Here is a 21,725-nt window from a genome sequence, read left to right as displayed (position 1 = left end):
GGGCTACATAGTGAGTTCAAGACCAACTTAGATTCTATAGTGAGACTGTGTCTCCAAAAACCAAAACCAAAATGAACCTTAAATGTGTCTTACCTTTCTTTCATCTATTACCCAGTTACCTTTCCAAATACTTCTTAAATTCTCTATTTTTTGCTAAAATCTTGTCATTTTTGTTAAAAAAAAATCATTCATGTGCCACATCAGATTGTTTCATTTAATTATTCACTGTGTTCTAAATTACGTTCCTGTCTAGATCCCCACATATTCATGCCTATTTCCCATTAATTAAGTTCTGTAAAATTAACGCATTTCGTGTACTCCTGATGAATTCTACCTCTTGCCGTTGTGATTTTTGATTCATTTATACCTATATTTGTATGTATGTATATATTTGACAGGATCTTACCAGTAGTTAGACTGGTCTTGAACTCACTGTGTAGCCCAGGCTGGCCTTCAAATTTGCAGTGATCCTACTACGTCGGCCAAGTGCTAGTATTACAGGTGTGCACGCCTAACACACAGGTAAGTGTTCCTGTCCTAGAAAACTGTTTCTGTCTAGAAGATAATAGCCTAGATAGTTTTAAGGAGAGTCTGTTGAAGGGTTGGTGTTTGCAAGTGGATTCATGGAGAAGAGAGAAGAATATACTACTAGTAGAGGGAAAAGCATAAATAAGAAGTGAGAAGGTAGGACAGAGAAAGAACTTGATTTATTTGAAATTAAGATCCCCAAATACGATTTGTTTTCTTTCTGTCCAGTCGGTGGCTCCAGCAGCCTTGTTTCTAGCTGCTAAAGTGGAAGAGCAGCCAAAAAAACTGGAGCATGTTATCAAAGTAGCACATACTTGTCTGCACCCGCAGGAGTCTCTTCCTGACACCAGGAGTGAGGTAGGTGGTCATTACAGATCTTCTTTTCTTTTCTATTTTCTTTCTTTCATATGTTTATTTTTTCTTTTTTAATCAGATTTTATTGGTACATTTTAGATATGCATGATGATCACATCCATGATAGAGAATTTGTATCTGCAGATGATACAACTTGATTCTTTTATTCCCATTCCCCTACCCTCCCTTCAACCCCTGTTTACAAAGGGGTTGTAATTTCCCTTGCCTCCCCATGTACAAAAGCTTTGTTTGTATGTTTTCCTTCTTTTTTCATTTTTTTTACTTTCCTTTCTTTCCTTTTCCCCTCCCCCTCCCTTGTCCCCCTCCCTGTTGGAACATTTTCTTCCTATTTCACAATGCCTCTTACACCTTTTGGTCCTTATTTACACTTTTGGTTTCTCACACTAGAGAGAAACAATTAGGTATTTGTGAATGTGTGTCAGATTTGAGAATGGTCTCAAGGTGCATACATAAAGCTTAGCCTTCTTTATGGCAGAGTAGTACTCCATTGTATAAAAAGCCACATCTTTATTTGCTCACCAGTTGATGGGCATTTGGGCTGTTTCCAGGATTTGGGCATTACAAATTGCACTGCTGAGCCGGGCATGGTGGTGCATGCCTGTAATCCCAGCACTCAGGAGGCTGAGGCAGGAGGATCCTTGCGAGTTCGAGACCAGCCTGGTCTACAAAGTGAGCTCAAGGCCAGCCTGAACTGCGTAGAGAGACCCTGTCTCAAAAAAGACCAAAAAAAAGACAAAAAAAAAAAAAGCCTGCACTGCTATAAACACAGGTGTGCGTATATTGCCGTGGAATGATGCTTTTGATTCTTTTGGGAAGAGGGGCTGGGGATTTAGCTCAGCGGCACAGCACCTACCTGGCAAGCGCAAGGTCCTGAGTTCGATTCCCGGTACTGGAAAAAAAACAAAAAAAAAAGAATTGATTCTTTTGGGAAGATCCCCAGAAGGGGAATAGCTGGATGAAATGGGACCTCTAGTCTTGGGCTTTTTTTTTTTTTTTTTTTTTCTTTTTTGAGACAGGGTCTTGCTATGTAGTTCAGGCTGGCCTTGAGCTCACTTTGTAGCTCAGGCTGGTCTTGAACTTGCAGTGACCCTTCTGCCTCAGCCTCCTGAGTGCTGGGATTACAGGCATTGGCACTACACCCAGCTTTTTCTTTTTGAGACAAGATTTCAATGTGTAGTTCAGGCTGGCCTTGAATTCACTTTGTAGCACAGGCTGACCTTGAACTCACAGCAACCCTCCTGTCTCAGCCTCCCAAGTGCTGGGATTACAGGTGTGCACCAGCATGCCCAACCTAGTCCTAGTTTTTTGAGGAATCTCCACACTGATTCCACAGTGGTTGTACCAGTCTGCACTCTCACCAACAGCAGAGAAGGGTTCCTTTTTTCCCCAGTGCCTTGCCAGCATTTGTTAGTGGTGGATTTCTTGATAAAAACTTTTTGCTAGGGTGAGGTGGAATCTCAATGTTGTTTTAATTTGCATCTGTTGAATGACGGAATGTTGAACATTTTTTCATATATTTATTTGCTGTTTGTACGTCTTCATTTGAGAAGTATATATTTATCTCAGGTGCCCATTCTTGGATTGGGTCTTTAAGTTTGAGGGGGCTTGTATTTTTGAGTTCTTTGTATGTTCTCAATAGTAACCCTTTGAGGAACAGCTGGCAAACATTTTTTCCTACATTGTGGGTTGTCTCTTCACTCTGTTGGTGGTTTCTCTTGCTGTGCAAAAGCTTTTTAATAAGATGAGATCCCAGTTGTTGTTTTTTTTTTTTTTTTTTATTTTCTCCGGTACCGGGAACCGAACTCACGACCTTGCGCTTGCCAGGCAGATCCCAGTTGTTGATTGTGATAGTTCCTGTGTAGTTGGGGTTTTGTCCATACAGTCTTTGCCTACACCTGTGTTCAAGAGTTCTACCTGTTCTATCTTCCAGCAGACAATCTGCTTTTCTTTATTTTGATTGTAGCTTAATTTTGGAATTTTGATTTACTAAAGTTTGAATGTGGGCTATTAAGGGAAACTAAGTGGTTTTTTTAACAAAAAAAGTTAAGTTTTATGGTGAAAATTTGTTGAGTTAAATTAAAAGCTGCAGAAAAGCAAAGAACAGAAACAATCTGCTGGAAGATGAAGTAGATAAAACCAAGACATAAGTGTAGGCAAAAACGTTCAGTAGTACCAGGGATCACCAAACAGAATCATATCAAATTAAAAAGCTTCTGCACAGCAAGGAAACCACTAACAGAAGAAACAACTTGTAGAGTGAGACTTTTCAGAAAAAGAACTATATAAAGAACTCAAAAAAATTAGACCTCCCCCCAAATTTAAAAAAATCAAGAAGTACAAACAGCCAATAAATACATGAAAAAATGTTTAACATTACTGGCCATTTGAGAAATTCAAGTTAAAACAACCCTGAGGTTCCATTTCATTCCAGAAAGAATGGTTAGCATCAAGAAATCAACCAGCAACATGCTGGAGAGGCTTCTGGGTGAAAGGGACCCTTCTTCATGGTTGGTGGGAATGTGAACTGGTACAACCACTGTGAAAATACTGTGGAGACTCCTCAGAAAACTAAAAACAGAAATTCCACGTGACCCAGCCATTCCTCTTCTAGGCATCTTCCCAAAAGATCTAGGACATCATACCGCAATGATGCATGCATGCTGCTGTTCATAGCAGCACAGTTCATAATTGGTACATCTTGGAAGCAGCTTATGCGTCCATCAGCAGATGAGCAGATAAAGAAAATGTGATTTAAATGAAAATGTATTTATACACAATGGATGACTTCTGTGCTATCGAGAAAGATAAACTTGAGTCATTTGTAGGAATATGCACCTTGAGACCATAATGTTAAGTGAAGGAAATTAGACGCACAAACTTAAATATCATATGGTTTCTCCTGTATGAGAAACTTAATATATAAAGGGTAAGATATCTAAAAGTGTACCTTGCCGGACATGGTGGCGCACGCCTGTAATTCCAGCACTCGGGAGCTGAGGCAGGAGGATCGTTGTCAATTCGAGACCAGCCTGGGCTACAAAGTGAGCTCAAGGCCGGCCTGAACTGCATAGCGAGACCCTGTCTCAAAAAGACAAAAAAAAAAAAAAAAAAGTGTACCTTGATTTAGTTATTCGGTGGTGTTTTTGTTTTGAAACAGGGTCTCACTATGTAATTCAGGCTGGCCTTGAACTCTTTATGTAGCCTAGGCTGACCTCAAACTCTTGGTAGTCCTCCTGCCTCAGCCTCCTGAATGCTGGGATTACAGGCATGCACCCCCACACCCAGCCCAATTTACCATAATTGTCTTATGCGTTCTATATGTTTTTTGGCATATTAGCCTGGCTGTTAATCTATATGTTTGATAATTAACTTTATAAGGATTTATAAATAAATGAATCTGATGCTGGCAAATTTTTTTAAAAAGGAGTAGTGGATGGGAAGGGGAAAAGGAAACACTTGAGCTTTGTTATATAATGTCCCAATTCCCCACAGCGAACATAAGCATCATGTACTGCCGGCAAGTACTAAGCATAAAAAGTGCAAAGAAGAAAATACGTCACATAGATGTATTGACCCACTGGACCACAGATACATAAATGAATCCTCATCTTTCCAGCTGCTTTTGTCTCAGCAGCTGTGCTTGCATGTATTTCATTATTTTGACTATGTCCAAACTATTTCCCCATCTTGTTCATTCTTGACTTTACAAATATCTAGGTAGTCATTTACATATATGTGTATTTTGTGACCATTCTTTGTACAGTAAAGAAGTGTCCATAAGCCAGGCATGGTGGTACATCCCTCAAATCCCAGCACTCTGGGAGGCTTGCAGAGGTTGATCCCAAGTTCTTGCCCAGCCTGGATAATTTAGCAATTTAGAGGGACCCTGTCTCAAAAAAAGAGCTGGGAAGGTACTCAGTGGGAAAGTCTCGAGTTAATCCATAATAACATGCACACATACACAGACACACAAATGTGTATATAATTTATTTTCTCACTCTGTATGTTACAAAGAACATTTTAAAAAATTTTGTAGGGAGGTTAAATAAAAGTTTAAAAAAGTTCCCTCTCCCTTTCTGCTAGTACGGTATTGCTTATTATAACAACATATGTACTTTTGTAGACTTGTCCTGTGCTAAAGGAGAGAAACACTAGTTTTAGAAGTTAATGATGGGTAGTGTTAAGGGATCTGGGAGGCCTACCCGTTCCCCACTTGTACTGGGGCATGAGCCCAGGGCCTTTGCTCTTTTTTTTCTTTTTCTTCTTTTTGAGACAGGGTCTCCCTGTGCAGTTCAGACTGCCCTTGAGCTCACTTTGTAGCCCAGGCTGATCTCGAACTCACAATGATCCTCCTGCCTCAGCCTCCTGAGTGCTGGGATTATAGGTGTGTACCACCACACCCACCAGCTCCTTTTTTTTTTGAGACAAGATCTCACTTTGTAGTTAAGGCTGGCCTCAAATTCTCTGTGTAGCCCAGGCTGGCCTCAAACTCATGGCTATCCTCCTGCCTCAGCTTCCCGAGTGCTGGGATTACAAGTGTGCATCACCATGCCTCAAACTCATGGCTGTCCTCCTGCCTCAGCTTCCCGAGTGCTGGGATTACAAGTGTGCATCACCATGCCTCAAACTCATGGCTGTCCTCCTGCCTCAGCTTCCCGAGTGCTGGGATTACAAGTGTGCATCACCATGCCTCAAACTCATGGCTATCCTCCTGCCTCAGCTTCCCAAGTGCTGGGATTACAAGTGTGCATCACCATGCCTGGCTATTCCACGTTTAATTTTTTTTTTTTTTTTTTGGTTGACACAGGGTTTTACTATCCAGTTCAGGCAGGTTTTGAGCTCCCTTTGTAGCCCAGGCTGGTCTTAAACTTGTAATGATCCTCCTGCTTCAGCTTCCCGAGTGCTGGGATTACAGGCGTGTGCCACCATGCCTAGTTTAGGATATTAATTTTAATGATATATTTTATGTAACTCAGTATGTCTTAAAATAGTGTCACTTTAGCCACCCAGCTATATATCCTTGGCCCTTGTTTATAGTTTATGTACTATAGTTCCCCAAGAAGAAGACCAGTTATCTTAATTTTTGCTTCATGCTGGGCGTGGTAGTACATACCTGTAATCCCAGCATTTGGGAGGCTGAGGTACAAAGATCACCAGGAGTTCGAGGCCACCCTGGGGTACATAGTGAATTCAAGGCCAGCCTGTGCTACAAGGCGACAGACCCTGTCTCCAAAACAATTTTTTGTTTGCTCCAAAAGACTTAACAGGGCTTATTTTCAGTGGATGTCTTATTTTTTTCATAAACAGTACTCTACATTTATTCATGTACAAAAATCTACATGTTTTCAAACACAGGCTTGTTACCTCCTTCAGGAAGATCTTCGTAACTCTCCAAGGCCAAACTCTGGTCAAATTTCTTGTGACTCTGTTTCCTATAGAACGATTGGCCCCCATCTCTCGTGTCCAGAAGTAGAGTGTCCTTAATGAGACCTGCTGCCCCTGTAGCCTGCTCATAATGCATTGTCACAGCACATGTATTGAATTACAGAAACTCATTAAACACAGCCACGTCCCGTTCATTATCAAGTGCAGATGTTGTTCGAGTGTTCCGTTTGTACTGGATTGGTCGTTTGGCAGGGAGTGTTCAGTTCATCCAGAGGGGCCCACTCGGGTGTTTATAAGTAGTTAATTACAATTTATGTTACTATTTATTTTAAGTATTAATGTCAGTAATATTATATATGTACATTTATATATTATTATTGCTTTACAATTCAGCATGTCTGTTGTATGTTGCAGCCAACATACTAAATGCATCTGTCTGGCGATGGTTTCAACTGGGGCTCATTTTGGGGGTAGGGCTTCTGAGCATCCTGAAAAACCATGTTAGGGTTTATGTTCTGGCTGGGTGTTTTGGGGAAATGCGACATTACGCTTTTTCAGTCAGTGTTCTCTCTGTCTTGTCTGTAGGCTTACCTGCAACAAGTTCAAGATCTGGTGATTTTAGAAAGCATAATTTTGCAGACTTTAGGTAAGTTTATCTACTTAAAGTGTTAAACATCTGTATATCTATATATATACACATATAATTTAATGATTTGATATTAAAATTTGCAAAACAAGAAGTAGGAAGAAAATCCTTTGGGAACATTTTTGAATAGTATCCGTCTGTTTCTGGAGTAGAGTTTGTAGAGATCAGAGTTTAACTTTGGCCTATACCATAGAGAGGATGTAGGTACAGTTATCCTTTGAAATAGCAGCTAGCAAGGCTTTTAGTTTTTGATTATCCATTCTAGGGTTCATGATTTACCTTTTTTTGAGATTTGATGCTTTTTGTGACCTGATAAGGCAAAACTATCTTTCTTTTTTTTTTTTTTTTTTTCTTCGAGACAGAGTCTCACTATGCAGTTCAGGCTCTCCTTGAGCTCACTTTGTAGCCCAGGCTGGTCTCGAACTCTCAACAATCCTCCTGCCTCAGCCTCCCGAGTGCTGGGCTTACAGGTCTGCACCACCATGCCCGGCCGGCAAAACTATTTTAAAGAGCATTTCTTCCCGTGGTTTGCTCTGGTCTCTTGGTCATTGTGTTTAGATAACAGCACTTACTTTTGAAACTGGTAAGCAGTGGTTGGTTAGCATAGCAGAGTGGAAGTGGAGGGACTTAAGTTACAGCAGTTGCCTGGGCAACTCTGGTGATCCATAGCAAGTATTGAAATAGGACTTTCGCTTACTCTTCTTTGTTCTTTTTGAAACAAGTCTTGCTGTGTAGTTTAGACTGGCCATGACCTCACTGTGTAGCCCATGTTGGCCTCAAATTTACAGTGATCCTCCTGCCTCAGCTTCCTGAGTGCTGGGATTGCAGGCATGTGCCACCATACCTGGCTTTAGGTTAAGTTTGAAAAGTAGGGATCATTTGAGTGACTTGTTTCTTCCAACTTTATATTATGTTCTGTTGTACCTGAAAAAAAGTGATTTATGTTTAGGTTTTTGGTTTGTCAGTGGTTTTCAGGTCTTACTGCTACCCTTTAGCCCAGAGTGTAAACAGCTTTGGAGATAATGTACCTTCAAGGAAAATACGCTGCGTACTTTGTGATTCTTAGCATCTGCATAGCAGTTTTGAGAGAGAAGAATGCAGGAGGCCTTTAATAATGCCTGGGATAAAGAAATATAAAATATGTTGAGTATTTTTAGGTTTGGTTTTTTTGGTTTTTTTTTTTTTGACTGGTTAATCTTTTCTTAAAGGATTTGAACTAACAATTGATCACCCACATACACATGTGGTAAAGTGCACCCAACTTGTTCGAGGTAAGTTACCCCAACTTGAGACAATTGTCTTAAATTGTGTTATCATGTAGGGTTTTTAGTTCACTGTATAAAATGCGTAACACAGCTGCTTTGGCCAAAAGTTGAAGTGAAATGCCCAGGTGTCTCTCTGTGTGTGTGTGTGTGTGTGTGTGTGTGTGTGTGTGTGTGTCTTTTTGAGACAACGTCTTGCTGTGCAGTCCAAGCTGGCCTTGAGCTCACTTTGTAGCCCACGCTGGCCTCGAACTTGCAACGATCCTCCTGCCTCAGCCTCCAGAGTGCTGGGATTACAGGTGTGCCCCACCACGCCTGGCTGTGCCCAGGTGTCTTAAATCACAAAGATTGGTTGTGGCTTGCAGTTTTCTTATTGGGATTCTTATTACTATTTTAGGTGATGTATAGTTAAAGAGAGTTAACCTTTTGAGGGTGTTTGGAAAGTCACCAGGCCATATGTAATGGCAGTTTTTTTTTTGTTTTTTTGTTTTTTTTTTTTTTTTTTTGGTTTTGGTTTTTCTCCGGTACCAGGAACTGAACTCATGACCTTGCGCTTGCCAGGCAGGCGCTTTGCCGCTGAGCTAAATCCCCAGCCCCTGTAATGGCAGTTTTAAGGAAGGTCGTGGGAGTGAATGGTCTTACTTAAGGTTGATTCCAGGCTTTCTAGATGATCATTTTTGTTTTTGTTTCTGGGGATTGAGCCTAGGGGTTTTATACTGAGCTGTACCTAGGTTGTGTTTTGTTATTTTTGTTTTGTTTTGTTTTTTGAGACAGTCTCACTAAGTTGCCCACACTGGACTCAGACTTGTGTTCTCTCATGTCAGCTTCCCAGAGTATTGAAATTACAGGCATGCCACCATGCTGGCCAGATAATTGTAAAGTGTTTTTTTTTCTTTGAGATAGGGTCTCTGTGTAGTTCAGGCTGGCCTTAAATTCAAAACTCGAGGTGGTCTTCCTGCCTTAACCTCTCGAATGCTGGATTACAGGTGTGTGCCACCACACCCAGCAGAATTACTTTTCTTTTTGTAGTAGGGATCCAACCTGGTGCCTCAGACATGCTAGGCAGTAGTTTAGCCACTGAGCTACATCTCCAGTCCCTCTCATCCTTTTAACAGTAGTATCAAAAATACCTGGGGCTGGAGGTGCTGCTCAGTAGCAGAGCACTTGCCTGGCATGTGCAGTCTTCCAACAGTCTCCAAAGCACTCCCCCTACCCCCCCGCCAAAACTGGCCACCCTTCTGCACTTAAGTGCCTTTAGGGTTTTGTAGACCAAACTGATACAGGTTTCATGTAAAGATTTCCAGTATTTCCGAGTTCTCTATATTTGAAGGATTGAAATTTTTAAAAGCCTAAATTCTGGGTGTGGTGGCACATGCCCATAATCCCAGCACTTGGTAGGCTTGAATAGGCTTGAGGCAGGAGGATGATGCAAGTTCAAGGCCAGCCTGGACGAGACCCTACCTCCAAAAAAAACCAAAGTAACTAAATTCTATCAGGTATGGGTGTGCACACCTATAATCCCAGCATTTGGAGGCTGAGACCGGAGGATTGCCATGAGTTCATTGCCAGCCTGGGCTACACAGTGAGTTCAAGACCAGCCTGAGCTACATAGTGAGACCCTGTCTGAAAAAAAAAAAGAAAAAAGACTTAAGTACGTTTTGTCATCCAGAGTGGGTTTGTTTTGTTTTGGAGGAGGAATGTGTTTTCACTATACTATATTAAGCTATATTAGTTGATGGTTTGGGGATTAAGTCAGAGGCCACTCAAAATCCTGTTTTTTTGTTTGTTTTGGTTTGGGCTTTTGAGATGGTCTCACTGTGTAGTCCAGGCTAGCCTTGAACTCCTGGTGATCCTCCTGTGTCGGCTCGGGAGAGTGCTGGGACTGAAGGCTTGCACCACCATGCCTAGCTAAATTATGATCCTGCCTTCAGAGAATTTTGAGTTCATATTTGAGACAAACTCGGCAGCACAGTAAAATCTTGTCTCAAAAATGCTTGTGCTAGCCCTGGAGATACAACTCAATGATAGTACTTGCCTAGCGTGCTTGAAGCCCTGGATTTGATTCTTAGTAACAGCAAAACAAAACAAAAACAAAAAACTTGGGTGCTTCTCCAGGCATACTAAGTCAGACTCTGTATTGTTTTTTGTTTCTTTGGGGTTTTTTGTTGTTTTGAGCCAGGATCTCACTATAGCCCAGGCTGGCCTTCAGCTCTTGGTGATAGTCCTGCCTCAGCCTGCCTTAGCTATGCCACCACCCCCTGGCACTAAATCAAACTCTGGAGAGCAGGCCCAAGAATTGCATTTTAAACAAGTACCTCTAATGCTTGGTATGTAGAAGAAAACTCGAGTCTCTGGGACTGGACACAGTGTAGTTGTTAACCTTAAAGTCAGAAATCAGTGGGAGCCAGGAGTGCAATGGCTCAGTGGGAGAGCATGTGTGTAGCCTGTGGGAGTCTCCGGGTTCAGTCCTCAGCCCCTCAGAAAGAGTATTTCCTGTGGTGTACTGTAAGCATCAGGTGATTGGGTACCGTTACTGTCTCAGGTACCAGTCTAGTAGCAGTACCTTGCAAATAATAAATGTTTACTGAATGTTTCTTGAGAATGAGTGAAACTAACCTTTTTCCTTTTTTTTTTTTTTTTTTTAGCAAGCAAGGACTTAGCACAGACGTCTTATTTCATGGCAACCAACAGGTTTATATTTTATTTATGTATTTATTGCTTTTAAGGACTGGCTTTACTTGAGTTGGCATAGTTACCTTTCCTGGGATATGTAGAATGACTTAGCAAACTAGAACCCAAAGGCTCAGACGTGGAAATGATCTCTGACGCAGTGTACCACAGACAGTTGTCTGGTGATCGTTTATTATTGCTATTTTTCCTGTACAGTTTTCATCTTGTACCTTAAATTTCCTAGTGCTTTGTAATTTGCTGAGGTGATACAATTATTTAGCACTATAACTATTTAGTAATTGGTAGCCCACCCAATTCTGTGTGTGACGCTGCTCTAAAACACCCAAGAACACATTTCTGCAAGTTTGTGTACATTCAGGGCTTATTGATAGTGACCAAAAAATATCTAACTTGGAGGATTTTACAAAAATTAAATTTTAAAAGACTTTTTTTCCTTTCCATGGCCAAATAAAGGGGCACTTACGGGTATGCAGAGTTGAAATACTTTCCTTCTTCCTCTTTAGAAAAATGATTAGCAGATAAACTTACAATGCCAAGCGACTTGCTTGCTTCGTCTCTGTTCTCCAGTATAGTTTGTTTATAGAAACCAAAGATAATGGTAATAACTTGCAGGGGTAAGAAGCTCAGTTTTATAGCCTGGCGTGATGGTGCATGCCTGTAATCCCACAACTCAGGAGGCTGAGGCAGGAGAATTGCCATAGATTTGAGGCCAGCCTGGGCTAAAAGTTCGGTTTTATAACCTGACATGAGAAATTTTCCAAATAAACCATAAGTCAAGCATACTTGTACTTGAAGGAGTGATTGTTCATTATTTTAAATAGATTAGAACTGTATTGGCAAAAGACAATTTTAAGATATTTCCTTACAGATTTAGTGATTAAAAACAGAAAACTTACAATTTTCCACATTCTGAGCTTATTTGTCAGGATAATAGGTAGTAAACACTGACTTTTGGGACTAGAAATCAAAAAAGAAATAAAGAGGGAGGTCCTTCCTTGTCGTGTAGACTGGATGATACGCTCAGGAACTGGAGAAGTGCTGACCTGAGCAGTGGGTGAATGGAAGATGGTTATACTGAGCATGGAATCAGAGGAGGACAATTCTTGCTCTTTTTGCTCTCCTTTTTTTCCTTTTTTCTTTTTTAAATAATGGAGAGTTTTAGCTTGGGTTGAGAACTGAGCGCTCACGACACTCTGTTTCCCTCCCTCTGGTGTCAGCCTCCATCTGACCACATTTAGCCTGCAGTACACACCTCCTGTGGTGGCCTGTGTCTGCATCCACCTGGCTTGCAAGTGGTCCAACTGGGAGATCCCAGTCTCAACCGATGGGAAGCACTGGTGGGAGTATGTTGACGCCACTGTGACCTTGGAGCTTTTAGATGGTAAGTTTTAGAGTGAGGGACGCTGGAAGCCACTTGCTCGTGATCTGTCACTTACCTGCCCAAGGGTGACTTCAGTTGGACGCAGTGAGTGAGTTGAGGTTGTTTTTGTTTCATTACCTCTGTCTCTCTGAGTCTTTCTTGAATGTTTTATTTTTAGAACTGACCCATGAATTTCTACAGATTCTGGAGAAGACTCCCAACAGGCTCAAACGAATTTGGAATTGGAGGGTAAGAATTGTACTGTCAGCTTGCTCCTTCTTTTGACTGTACAGTGAATATACCAGAATAAGCTCTATGCCTTATCTTTGGTATTTCCCTTTTCACAGTTGTGCAGTAATCATGACTTGACTTCGTAGCTTAAATACTGGCCCGTAGCTTAAATACTAGCCCTGAAGTCAAATAAATGCCTGTCGGTGATAGCGGGCTTTGCTTTGTTCTATGGAATACCTGTTTGATTATTTGGTCAGCAGTGTTGCTTGAATATTTCTTTTGGGTGGGGGGGCGTTTCCATTGCTAGAAACCAAACTCACGACCTTGCGCTTGCCAGGCAGGCTCTGTGCTGTGGAGCTAAATCCCCAGCCCCTTGCTTGAATATTTCTGTGTAGAGACTCTTAGGCATAAAGCAAGAATCCTGGCTTTTTTTGCAGACAGGGTCTCACTGTGCGGTCTAGGCTGACCTTAAACGCACTATGTTGCCCATGCTGACCATCCTTCTGCCTCTGCTTTCCTGAGTGCTATGAGTATAACCATGACCACCGTGTGTGGCGTAATTTGATCTTTGACATTACCTACTTTTTTTTCTTTTTCCAGTCAGATTTTATGAACATTTTAGATGTATGTAATGATCACATTCATCATAGAGAATTTGTACCTGTACATGATATAACTGTTTCTTTTCTTCCCCCATTCCCTTACCCTTCCTTCAGTTCCTCCCCTCCCCATTTACAAAAGCTTTGTTTCCAGTTAACTTCTTTCTCGTGTACTTTTTACCCCACTCCCCTCCACGTTTGAACATTTTCTTCCTATTTCACTATACCTGTTATACATTTTGGTCCTTGTTTACACTTCCAGTTTCTCACACCACATAAACAATGCAGCATTTACATGTGTGTCCAATGACATTATCTGCATTCAAAATGGGGTTTAGAATTTTGTAATTATATAGTTTGCAGTTTAAATTTGTATTTCAAATATTTTTGAAAGTCTTAAAAGTAATGGAGTGATTCCTTTTTTTTTTGTTTTTCTAGTGTTAGATTGTTAAAATGTATTTCCCAACGGTGTGCTGGCACATGCCTATAATTCTAGCACTCTGGGAGGCTGAGACAGCAGGGTTACAAATTCAAACTCAGTTGGAACAATTTAGAGACTTAACAAAAACTTATCTCAAAATTAAAAATAATGAAATATGTCGGAAAGTAGCTCAGTGCCAAGGTGCTGGGTTTTATCCCTCGTGCCACAGAAATAAATACTTAAGAAAAATTCCCTTGGGACTGGGGGTGTGGCTCTATGGTAGAGCAAGTGCTTAGTCTGCTGAGACACCGCCCCCTTGCAGGGCATGATTACACACACATGCCTGAGGCTGAGGCAGGAGAATCACTGAGTTCCAAGTCAGTTTGGGCTACCTAGTGAGTTCAAGATCAGCCTGAACTAAATAGCGACACAGTGTCTAAAACAAAAAAACAAGTTTCCCTCCTTCTCGTAAATCCAGATTGAAAAGCTTTACTTCATTCCCCTGAGTTGTGAGCTGAACAAAATGTTTGTCTCATAATAGTTTGGGGTTAGAAGTAGGCTTGAGAGCATATAGTTCATCTTTCCCTTTCACATAAAACCTCATCAAGCTGGGTGTGGTGGCGCACACCTGTAATCCCAGCACTTCGAAGGCTGAGGCAGGAGGATCGATGCGAGTTTGAGACCAGCCTGGGCTACAAAGTGAGCTCAAGGCCAGCCTAAACTACATAGCGAGACCCTGTCTCAAAAAGACAAAGGAAAAAAAAAAAAAAAAAAAAAAACATCAAAATTTGTAGAACTTTACAATGTATTGTAATCGTAAGCGGTCATTTTGCTGTTTCTAAATGGTTTTTAGGTAAGCGCAGATTCTTCTTTGGTTGCTTTTGCCTTATAACACTGTAGATTGCTAACTCTTGATGGGCAGTTTTTTGTTTTTTGTTGTGGTTTTTTGAGACAGGTTTTTAAAGCTGTCCTTGAACTGACATAGCCCAGGCTGGCCTTGAACTTGCCGCAACACTCCTGCCTCAGCCTCCCAAGTGCTGGGATTACAGGTTTGCACCACCAAGCCCAGCGATGGACAGTTTTAAAATCTTACTTCTCCTAAGCCCATGTTTATTGGCTCTCGTGTTAGAGTAGCCTTTCCAGAACTTCAGTGCAAGTACCATCTACTTATCTTAATGCCTTTCCATTTAAAAAGTCACCTGAAGAGATGTTATTGGCTTTGTTCTAGGCATGCCAGCCTACCAAGAAAACAAAAGCAGATGACCGGGGAGCAGATGAAAATACTTCAGAGCAGACAATCCTCAATATGATCTCCCAGAGCTCTTCAGACTCAACTATTGCAGGTTTAATGAGCATGTCCACTAATTCCACTACAAGTGCAGTGCCTTCCCTTCCCGGCTCTGGAGAGTCATCGAGCAACCTGTCCAGTGTGGAGATGTTGCAGAGTGAGCGCTGGCTGTCCTCCCAACCTCCTTTTAAAGTAGAACCTGCTCAGGGTCATCGGACTAGTGAGAATTTAGCACTTATGGGAATTGATCATTCCTTGAAACAAGAAAGTTCAAATGCATTTATTTCGCAGAAGCAGAGTAGTAAGACTGTGCCATCAGCTAAAGTATCCTTGAAAGAATACCGTGCAAAGCATGCAGAAGAGCTGGCTGCCCAGAAGAGGCAGCTGGAAAACATGGAGGCTAACGTGAAGTCACAGTACGCGTATGCGGCCCAGAACCTTCTGTCTCACCACGACAGCCACTCTTCAGTCATTCTTAAAATGCCCATAAAGGGTACAGAAAACCCGGAACATCCTTTTCTGGAAAAGACTGACAAAACAGCTCTCAAAATGAGACTCCCAGCAGCTGGAGATAAAGCTGCCTCTTCAAAACCAGATGACATAAAAATGCGCATTAAGGTCCATGCTCCGGCTGATAAGCACTGTTCTGTAGAGGACAGTGTCACAAAGAGCAGAGAGCACAAGGAAAAGCACAAGACGCACCCATCTAATCATCACCATCATCATAATCACCATTCACACAAGCACGCTCACTCACAGCCTCCACCTGGTGCTGGGAGCAAACGTCCAGGTGATCCAAAACATAGCAGCAGCCAGGCGAGCACCTTAACACACAAAACCTATAGCTTGTCTAGTTCTTTCTCCTCTGCCAGTTCTACTCGTAAAAGGGCTCCCCCTGAAGAGACTGGAGGGGCAGCATTTGATCATCCAGCCAAGATTGCCAAGAGTACTAAATCCTCTCTAAATTACTCTTTCCCTCCTCTTCCTACAATGGCCCAGTTACCTGGGCATAGCTCAGACACAAGTGGCCTTCCCTTTTCACAGCCTAGCTGTAAAACTCGGGTTCCTCACATGAAACTGGAAAAAGGCCCCACTGGGGCCAATGGTCACAACACAACCCAGTCCATAGACTACCAGGATACTGTGAATATGCTTCACTCCCTGCTCAGTGCCCAAGGTGTCCAGCCCACTCAGCCCCCTGCCTTTGAGTTTGTTCACTCGTATAGTGAATATCTGAATCCACGGTCTAGTGGAATTTCCTCCAGATCTGGCAATACAGACAAACCCCGGCCACCACCTCTACCGTCAGAACCTCCTCCACCACTTCCACCTCTTCCTAAGTAAAAAAGAAAAAGGAGGAAAAAAAACTTCTCTAAAAAACACATTTTTTTTTTTGACTACTGATAGTGGACTAGAATTACTTCCCTTATGAAATGGCACCCTTCTTGGACTAGAGAATAAATTGATCCTGAAACATAGGTGGGAGGGTGGTGGAGGGCCTTGGTTGTTACATGTGCTGCCTGATACTTTTAACTATTACAGTTTTTACTGGTATTAGAAAGGTGGGGACATGGGGAAACTGTGAAGGGTAAGAACACTCTGTCCTTGGCCTCCACCTCCTAGTTAGGTTGATTGGAATAGTTACCTTCCCTCTTCGTGTGAGAACTGAAACATGGGGGGGTTTATCAAAGAATTGTGGATTCTTTTGATGTTTAATATATCAGAAGAGAGGAAGTATTTAAACGTCAAAATCTTCTAAGAGACTTTTTAAAAATAATTTAATGAAAGTAAGTTATCTGTTTAGTTTTTTTATATAATTGGGAAGGGGATAGGGATTTTGCTGTGTGTATGAGGTACATAGCAGTGACTCCTGGTGGGTGGGATCGAGGGTGGGAATCCTGCAGGGTGGGTGGGAGGGTAGGCTTTTGGCCAAGAGTTTTGAAGTAGGCTCAGGCCACTTGAAGTATTGAGACCTTTAAGAGTGTACGTAAGCATGGATGTGCTTTTAAGTGTGTGTGTTTAAAAATCATGTTTTATCCCCCATCCTTTACCATTTTCACTTCGCAGCAGTCTGCTATAGAGAGTGTGGTTGGTCTTGAGAACATGAACAAAGAGGCATGTACTTGATACGGAAATTCCTCCCTTTCTTTATATGTAATTGAATTGTAGAAAGCTCATACCATACACGATAATGGTCCTGGGAGAAGCCAAGGAGTTAGAGGATAGTGAGAACAAATTGTGATTTGGAATTCTTAGGACATTGTGTTTTAAATTACATTATGAATGTAGGCCTTGCTTTCTATTTGTATATCTGAAGGCAAACAACTGCATCTTTAAGTGTTTGCGGCTTACATGATCCGAGGTCATGAATGATTTTACTTCATGACCGTCATGAATCATTTTTAATTCATGATCCGAGGTCATGAATTAAATAGTACTGGTGCCATGAGTGAGCAAGCCTAGCCAGTGCATACAGTTATGTTTAGATTGTCCTCCACTGATGGCTTTAGAGGCTAAACAGAGGCTCTTATGGAGATTTCTAAGAGTTCTTTTAAAAAATGGTCAGGAGTCCTGTTATAGGGGCTTATCCTAGACTTCAGGAGTAAACATTTCTGATGAGGAAGGAAGCCTTTCAAGAAATCTTAGTTGGAACGAATTCTAAGCCAAGTTGACTAACTGATAGTGCTACCTAGCCACAGATCATGTGATGTGTTTTTCCTTTCTTTTTTTTTTTTTTTTTTTTTTTGTGGACTTGATGATCACTGCTTTGATTGTGAAAATGTCCCTTCTAGCTTTTAATTATTCTCACTCATGTCACATATTTTCTAACGACACCCAGCTGTACCACAGAGGCACATAGCCACTTGATGTCATAGCATTTCTCATGTTCTTCCTTAGAACTTGTCAGGAGTGAATGAGGAAAAGCGCTTACTAAGGCCTGAGCAGCTGCTTTATGTTGTGAAGTCTGGCCTTTGCACTAGTCGATCATTGTTGTGGATCTGTGCGTGTCGTGACCTCCTTATGGGCTTTGCCTGAGGTGTTGGCGTTATCTTTGGGTTAGCAGATGTACCTGTCAGCTAGCATGCGTAGTGTCCAGATTCTATAAATTTAATAAGATTTCTGAGGGTTGTGTGATTTCTAAGTTGTATCTTTCCTCCCTTCACACCTTCAAGGGTGACAGGTGGGGTTTATATATCCAGTCAGTCTGATAAAGATGGAGTTTTTCTTCTTTTAATCTTGACTGTCAAGGATGAGTGATGATGGTAAGTTTTACAAATTTCATTCCTAAAATTTTGCTTGACTTTCGTGTTAGCAGAAACAAATACCTGTGGATTGTCCTTAGGGCTTTTAATCAGATACCTGTGTTGCTGTTGGCTGAGCTCTAGTGAAGCATTAATCTAAATCCGGTTTGATTCTTTTGAGGTATCACTTTCTGGCTTTAGAAAATACTTAGGTGTTAGTCTAGTCTTCTCATGAATCAGTGTATGAATCTTTTAACTGATTTTAGTGATTTAACTTAGTATGTCCTACATAGTTCTATATTGGCTGCACTGGTGTCGATAGAAAAAATTAAAAATCTCTAGTTACAAACAGCAGTGGATTTGGATATAGAAATAAATCATGGTAATAATCCTGCTTAAGGAAATTCCTTAATTTCTTTAAGCGTCTGCTATCTAATTCTTCATATTGAAAATGCATACTACTCATACCTTGCTTCTGGACAAAGATAATTTGAAGGGCCCTACCCTAGCATGGGTGGATTGTAAACATCTCTGTTTCCTTTATTTTGGGAACTCTTTTTAAAAAAAGATTTCTTTTGTGGACAAATTATTTTGGTACTAATGCTGGGAGAGGGAAGAAGGTAGAACATCTTGAAGTTGAAATGCAAATTTTATTCTCTGATTTGGGAGAATTTAAGTGTGTCATCTGTTGGATGGTGAGAAGTAGCCCAAAGTCGTCCTACTGAGCTTTCAGTGATTTTGATGCCTCCCCAGATGTCTCTTGCTTGTCACTAACACCCAGCCAAGTGTAAATGCTGTACCACACTGTCAAGTCTTATTTTTTAATCCCGCTGTGGATGTGAGTTTGAAACAAGCATGGTACTGTAATCTTACCTGATAGAGCGGTCTGGAATCAATTTTTTTTTAAGTAGGAGAGCTCTCCATTTAATGTTTCTAAAGTTTTTAATAGGATCTTGGCACTGGAAAGGGAAGTGAGAGAAAAATAATGTTTACTGAAAAGCAGTGTCTACGTTTCCCCTTTATGACTGTACTTGTGGTTGAACGAAGAGAGACTCGGTTTTTTGTTGCCAGTGAGCTTGGAGAGGGACGCTTGACAGCATGCTGACTGAAGCCAGAGCAAGTGATTGGGAACTCCTCTGCGAAAGCTGAGGACCTGATTAGTCACGAAGCATAATGGGGCTGGTTGCAAGGAAACTTGCTGTCTGGCTTACGCACCCAAAGAAGAGAATGCAGCAGCCTAGTTTAGGGGTAACCTAGGTTTCTTAACTTGAAACTGACCTTTCCCCTTCGTACTTCACACACTTAAAACTGTCCATTTTCCTATCAGACCAAAGAGCAAAAAGGAAAAACAAAATAAAAAAACTCTTTACAAATTTATGTCACTCAGGTACAATTTTGTGGTGAGATTTTTGTGTTTGTCTTGCTTTTAAGAGTCCTTTCTCAGCATATTCCGCAGTTGCCTCTGATCTTGGGGCGTCTCAGTTTTGGATGCTACTCTTGAGATTTCTCCTGCTGTTATATGAATGATAGGATGTGAGTGGCCATTATCATAAGGGCTCTTTGTAAAAAATTTTTTAAAAAAATTTTAAAAATTTGAAAGATGTTGCATACATTTTATAGTCTGGCTCTCAGTTTGATATCTTGCTGTCAGGTATGTTCCTCAATCTGTATTTATCCATCCCATCAATAAATGTTAATGGTAAAACATTCATCTGATTGTTGTTTATATGTATCATGTCCTCTATTTAGTCCTTAGTCCTTAACTGTCATTTTATTGGTGCTGTTATCCTTTTGCTTCAGGGTTTTTTGGGGGGATGTTGTCTTTTTGTTTGTTTTTGTTGCTGGGTCTGGAACCCAGGGCCTCACATGAGCTAGGGTGCTAGGCAAACACTTTTAACAGTGATCTACACTCAGCCCATTTTGCTTCAGTTCTGGTAATATGTTCGTATGTTCTTTTTTTTTTTTTTTTTCTTTTTCCTTTTAAGTCATGGGCTCCCTCTGTAGTTCAGGCAGGCCTTGAACTCACTATCTAGCCTAGGCTGGTCTTGAACTCACAGCAGTTCTACCCTGGACGCCTAGGTGCTAGGTTCCACCACCATGTACGTGTGTGCCCTTACCATGCAGAATCTATGGGGACTGAGTGGCCATCACGCTAACCCTGGTAGCATAAAGTACGTTACCAGGGAGAAACCTTCACTGTATTGTTTGAATATCTGAAAGTAACTTTTAAACAAAAAACTACAGCTCTAACATGATAGCAACACTTATTAGCAAGCATTATCAACATTTCATAAATTGTATCTTTGAGAAACCTGAGTGTGGGCCGGGAGTATAGCTCAGTGGCTTAAGCACTTGCCTGGCAAGCCTGAGGTCATTAGTTTGATTCCCTGTACCAAAAAAACAAAGTGTTAGGACAAACATATCAGTATATTTGGAAGAGAATATATTTTGAAAGAAAAAAAAATTCTTGCTGGTGCCTGGAAAAATTGGTAGCGAATATTCATTCACATACACAAGGTAAATCTTACAAACCACACTTAAAGGAAAACTTTTATGATAGAATGAAGCATGATACACACTTCTGAAAAAGTCATTTGGGTTCTATTCATACCCACTTTTTTAAAGACTGGGTACTTTAAATTTCTATGTGATAGGCAACCACCCTACCCGCTTCTGCAGTGTTGGGAATTTAACCCAGGTTTTTGTGTGTTAGGCAGCTATCCCTCTAGTCCTCTTTTTTTTTCCTTCTTTACTGGTAGCAGAGTTTCATTAAAGGTAGGAAAAGAAACAGGCTCTGCAAAGCGAGTTTGGGCCAAGTAAAAGTAAGACGTTCACCCTGCGGCGAGGGGGGGCCACCGCACAAGAGAGAACACAGTGACCTCGTTTCTATTTGACACACCTTTTTTGAAGTTTTTGTGCAAGTTCCTGGCAGTTTAGGAATTCTGATCCTGTCATCCCTGGACACAGATGAGATATAAGTCAATATAAAATCATACAGCTAGAGCCCCAGTATAGGGGTTGTTAAATGAATTGATCAGGAGTTAGGGTTCATTTTATGAAAATGCCTATGTTGTATCCTGATCTAGATACATTTGAGAGCTAAGGAGATCGACGTTCAACATTCTGTAGAAAGTTGAATCCCTTTGTAAGGCTTCTGTGGGGTCTCTTAGAGGCTTATAGTCACAGTAATCTCTGGCTCTTGGGCCTTTTTCTGAGTCCATTAGTTCATGGATTGTCGTGTTGTCTGACTTGGTCCACCTTTTTTGTGCTGTGAAGTACCCTTCATTTCACCTTACACTCCAACAGAGCAAGCCATGGGATCATGCAGCAAGATCATTCCAGGGTTCCACCAGAAAACACGTGAAACAGAGGGTCTCAGGTGAAAACTTGCTGGCATGTTTAAGAAAGCGCAAGGGAGCCTGTGGAGGTGGGGTGGAAATAGTGAGGTGGAGAGGGTGGCCGGATGCAAGATTAGAGAAGCAATAGATAGCCGGATGTTGCGGGACCTTATACACCACTGTGAAGACCAAGTGAAAGAGACAAGACACCACCTCCAGGTTTTGCGCAGAGGAGTGACAACCTACCTGGGTATTAAAATGTTCCTTTGGGGCTGAGGATATAGCTCAGCGGCACAAGTGCCTGCCTAGCAAATGCAAGGTCCTGAGTTAGATTTCCGGTACCCAAATAAATAAGATGT

The 21,725-nt window shown here is 41.4% G+C and overlaps 1 protein-coding gene across 2 annotated transcripts in view; it reads left to right on the top strand.

Moving 5' to 3' along the window:
* Ccnt1 (cyclin T1) overlaps positions 1-19,739 on the top strand; it is a 26,289-nt gene extending 6,550 nt beyond the window's left edge. Inside the window, exons 3-9 of one of the 2 annotated variants that reach the window (XM_005406661.2) lie at positions 757-885; positions 6,874-6,934; positions 8,143-8,205; positions 10,842-10,887; positions 12,105-12,268; positions 12,426-12,496; positions 14,727-19,739. In XM_005406661.2, the coding sequence (XP_005406718.1) occupies positions 757-885; positions 6,874-6,934; positions 8,143-8,205; positions 10,842-10,887; positions 12,105-12,268; positions 12,426-12,496; positions 14,727-16,130 (1,938 nt within the window). In that variant the 3' untranslated portion in view covers positions 16,131-19,739. The remainder of the gene's footprint in view (positions 1-756; positions 886-6,873; positions 6,935-8,142; positions 8,206-10,841; positions 10,888-12,104; positions 12,269-12,425; positions 12,497-14,726) is intronic. The other variant, XR_001231467.1, reaches the window with a different exon arrangement.
* Positions 19,740-21,725: the final 1,986 nt, after the last annotated feature.

Source organism: Chinchilla lanigera, unplaced genomic scaffold (genome assembly GCF_000276665.1).
Source record: "Chinchilla lanigera isolate Chin_1 unplaced genomic scaffold, ChiLan1.0 scaffold00099, whole genome shotgun sequence".
NCBI lineage: Eukaryota > Metazoa > Chordata > Mammalia > Rodentia > Chinchillidae > Chinchilla > Chinchilla lanigera.
Note: the sequence above shows the minus strand (reverse complement) of the source record. Positions and strands in the feature narration are given on the sequence as shown.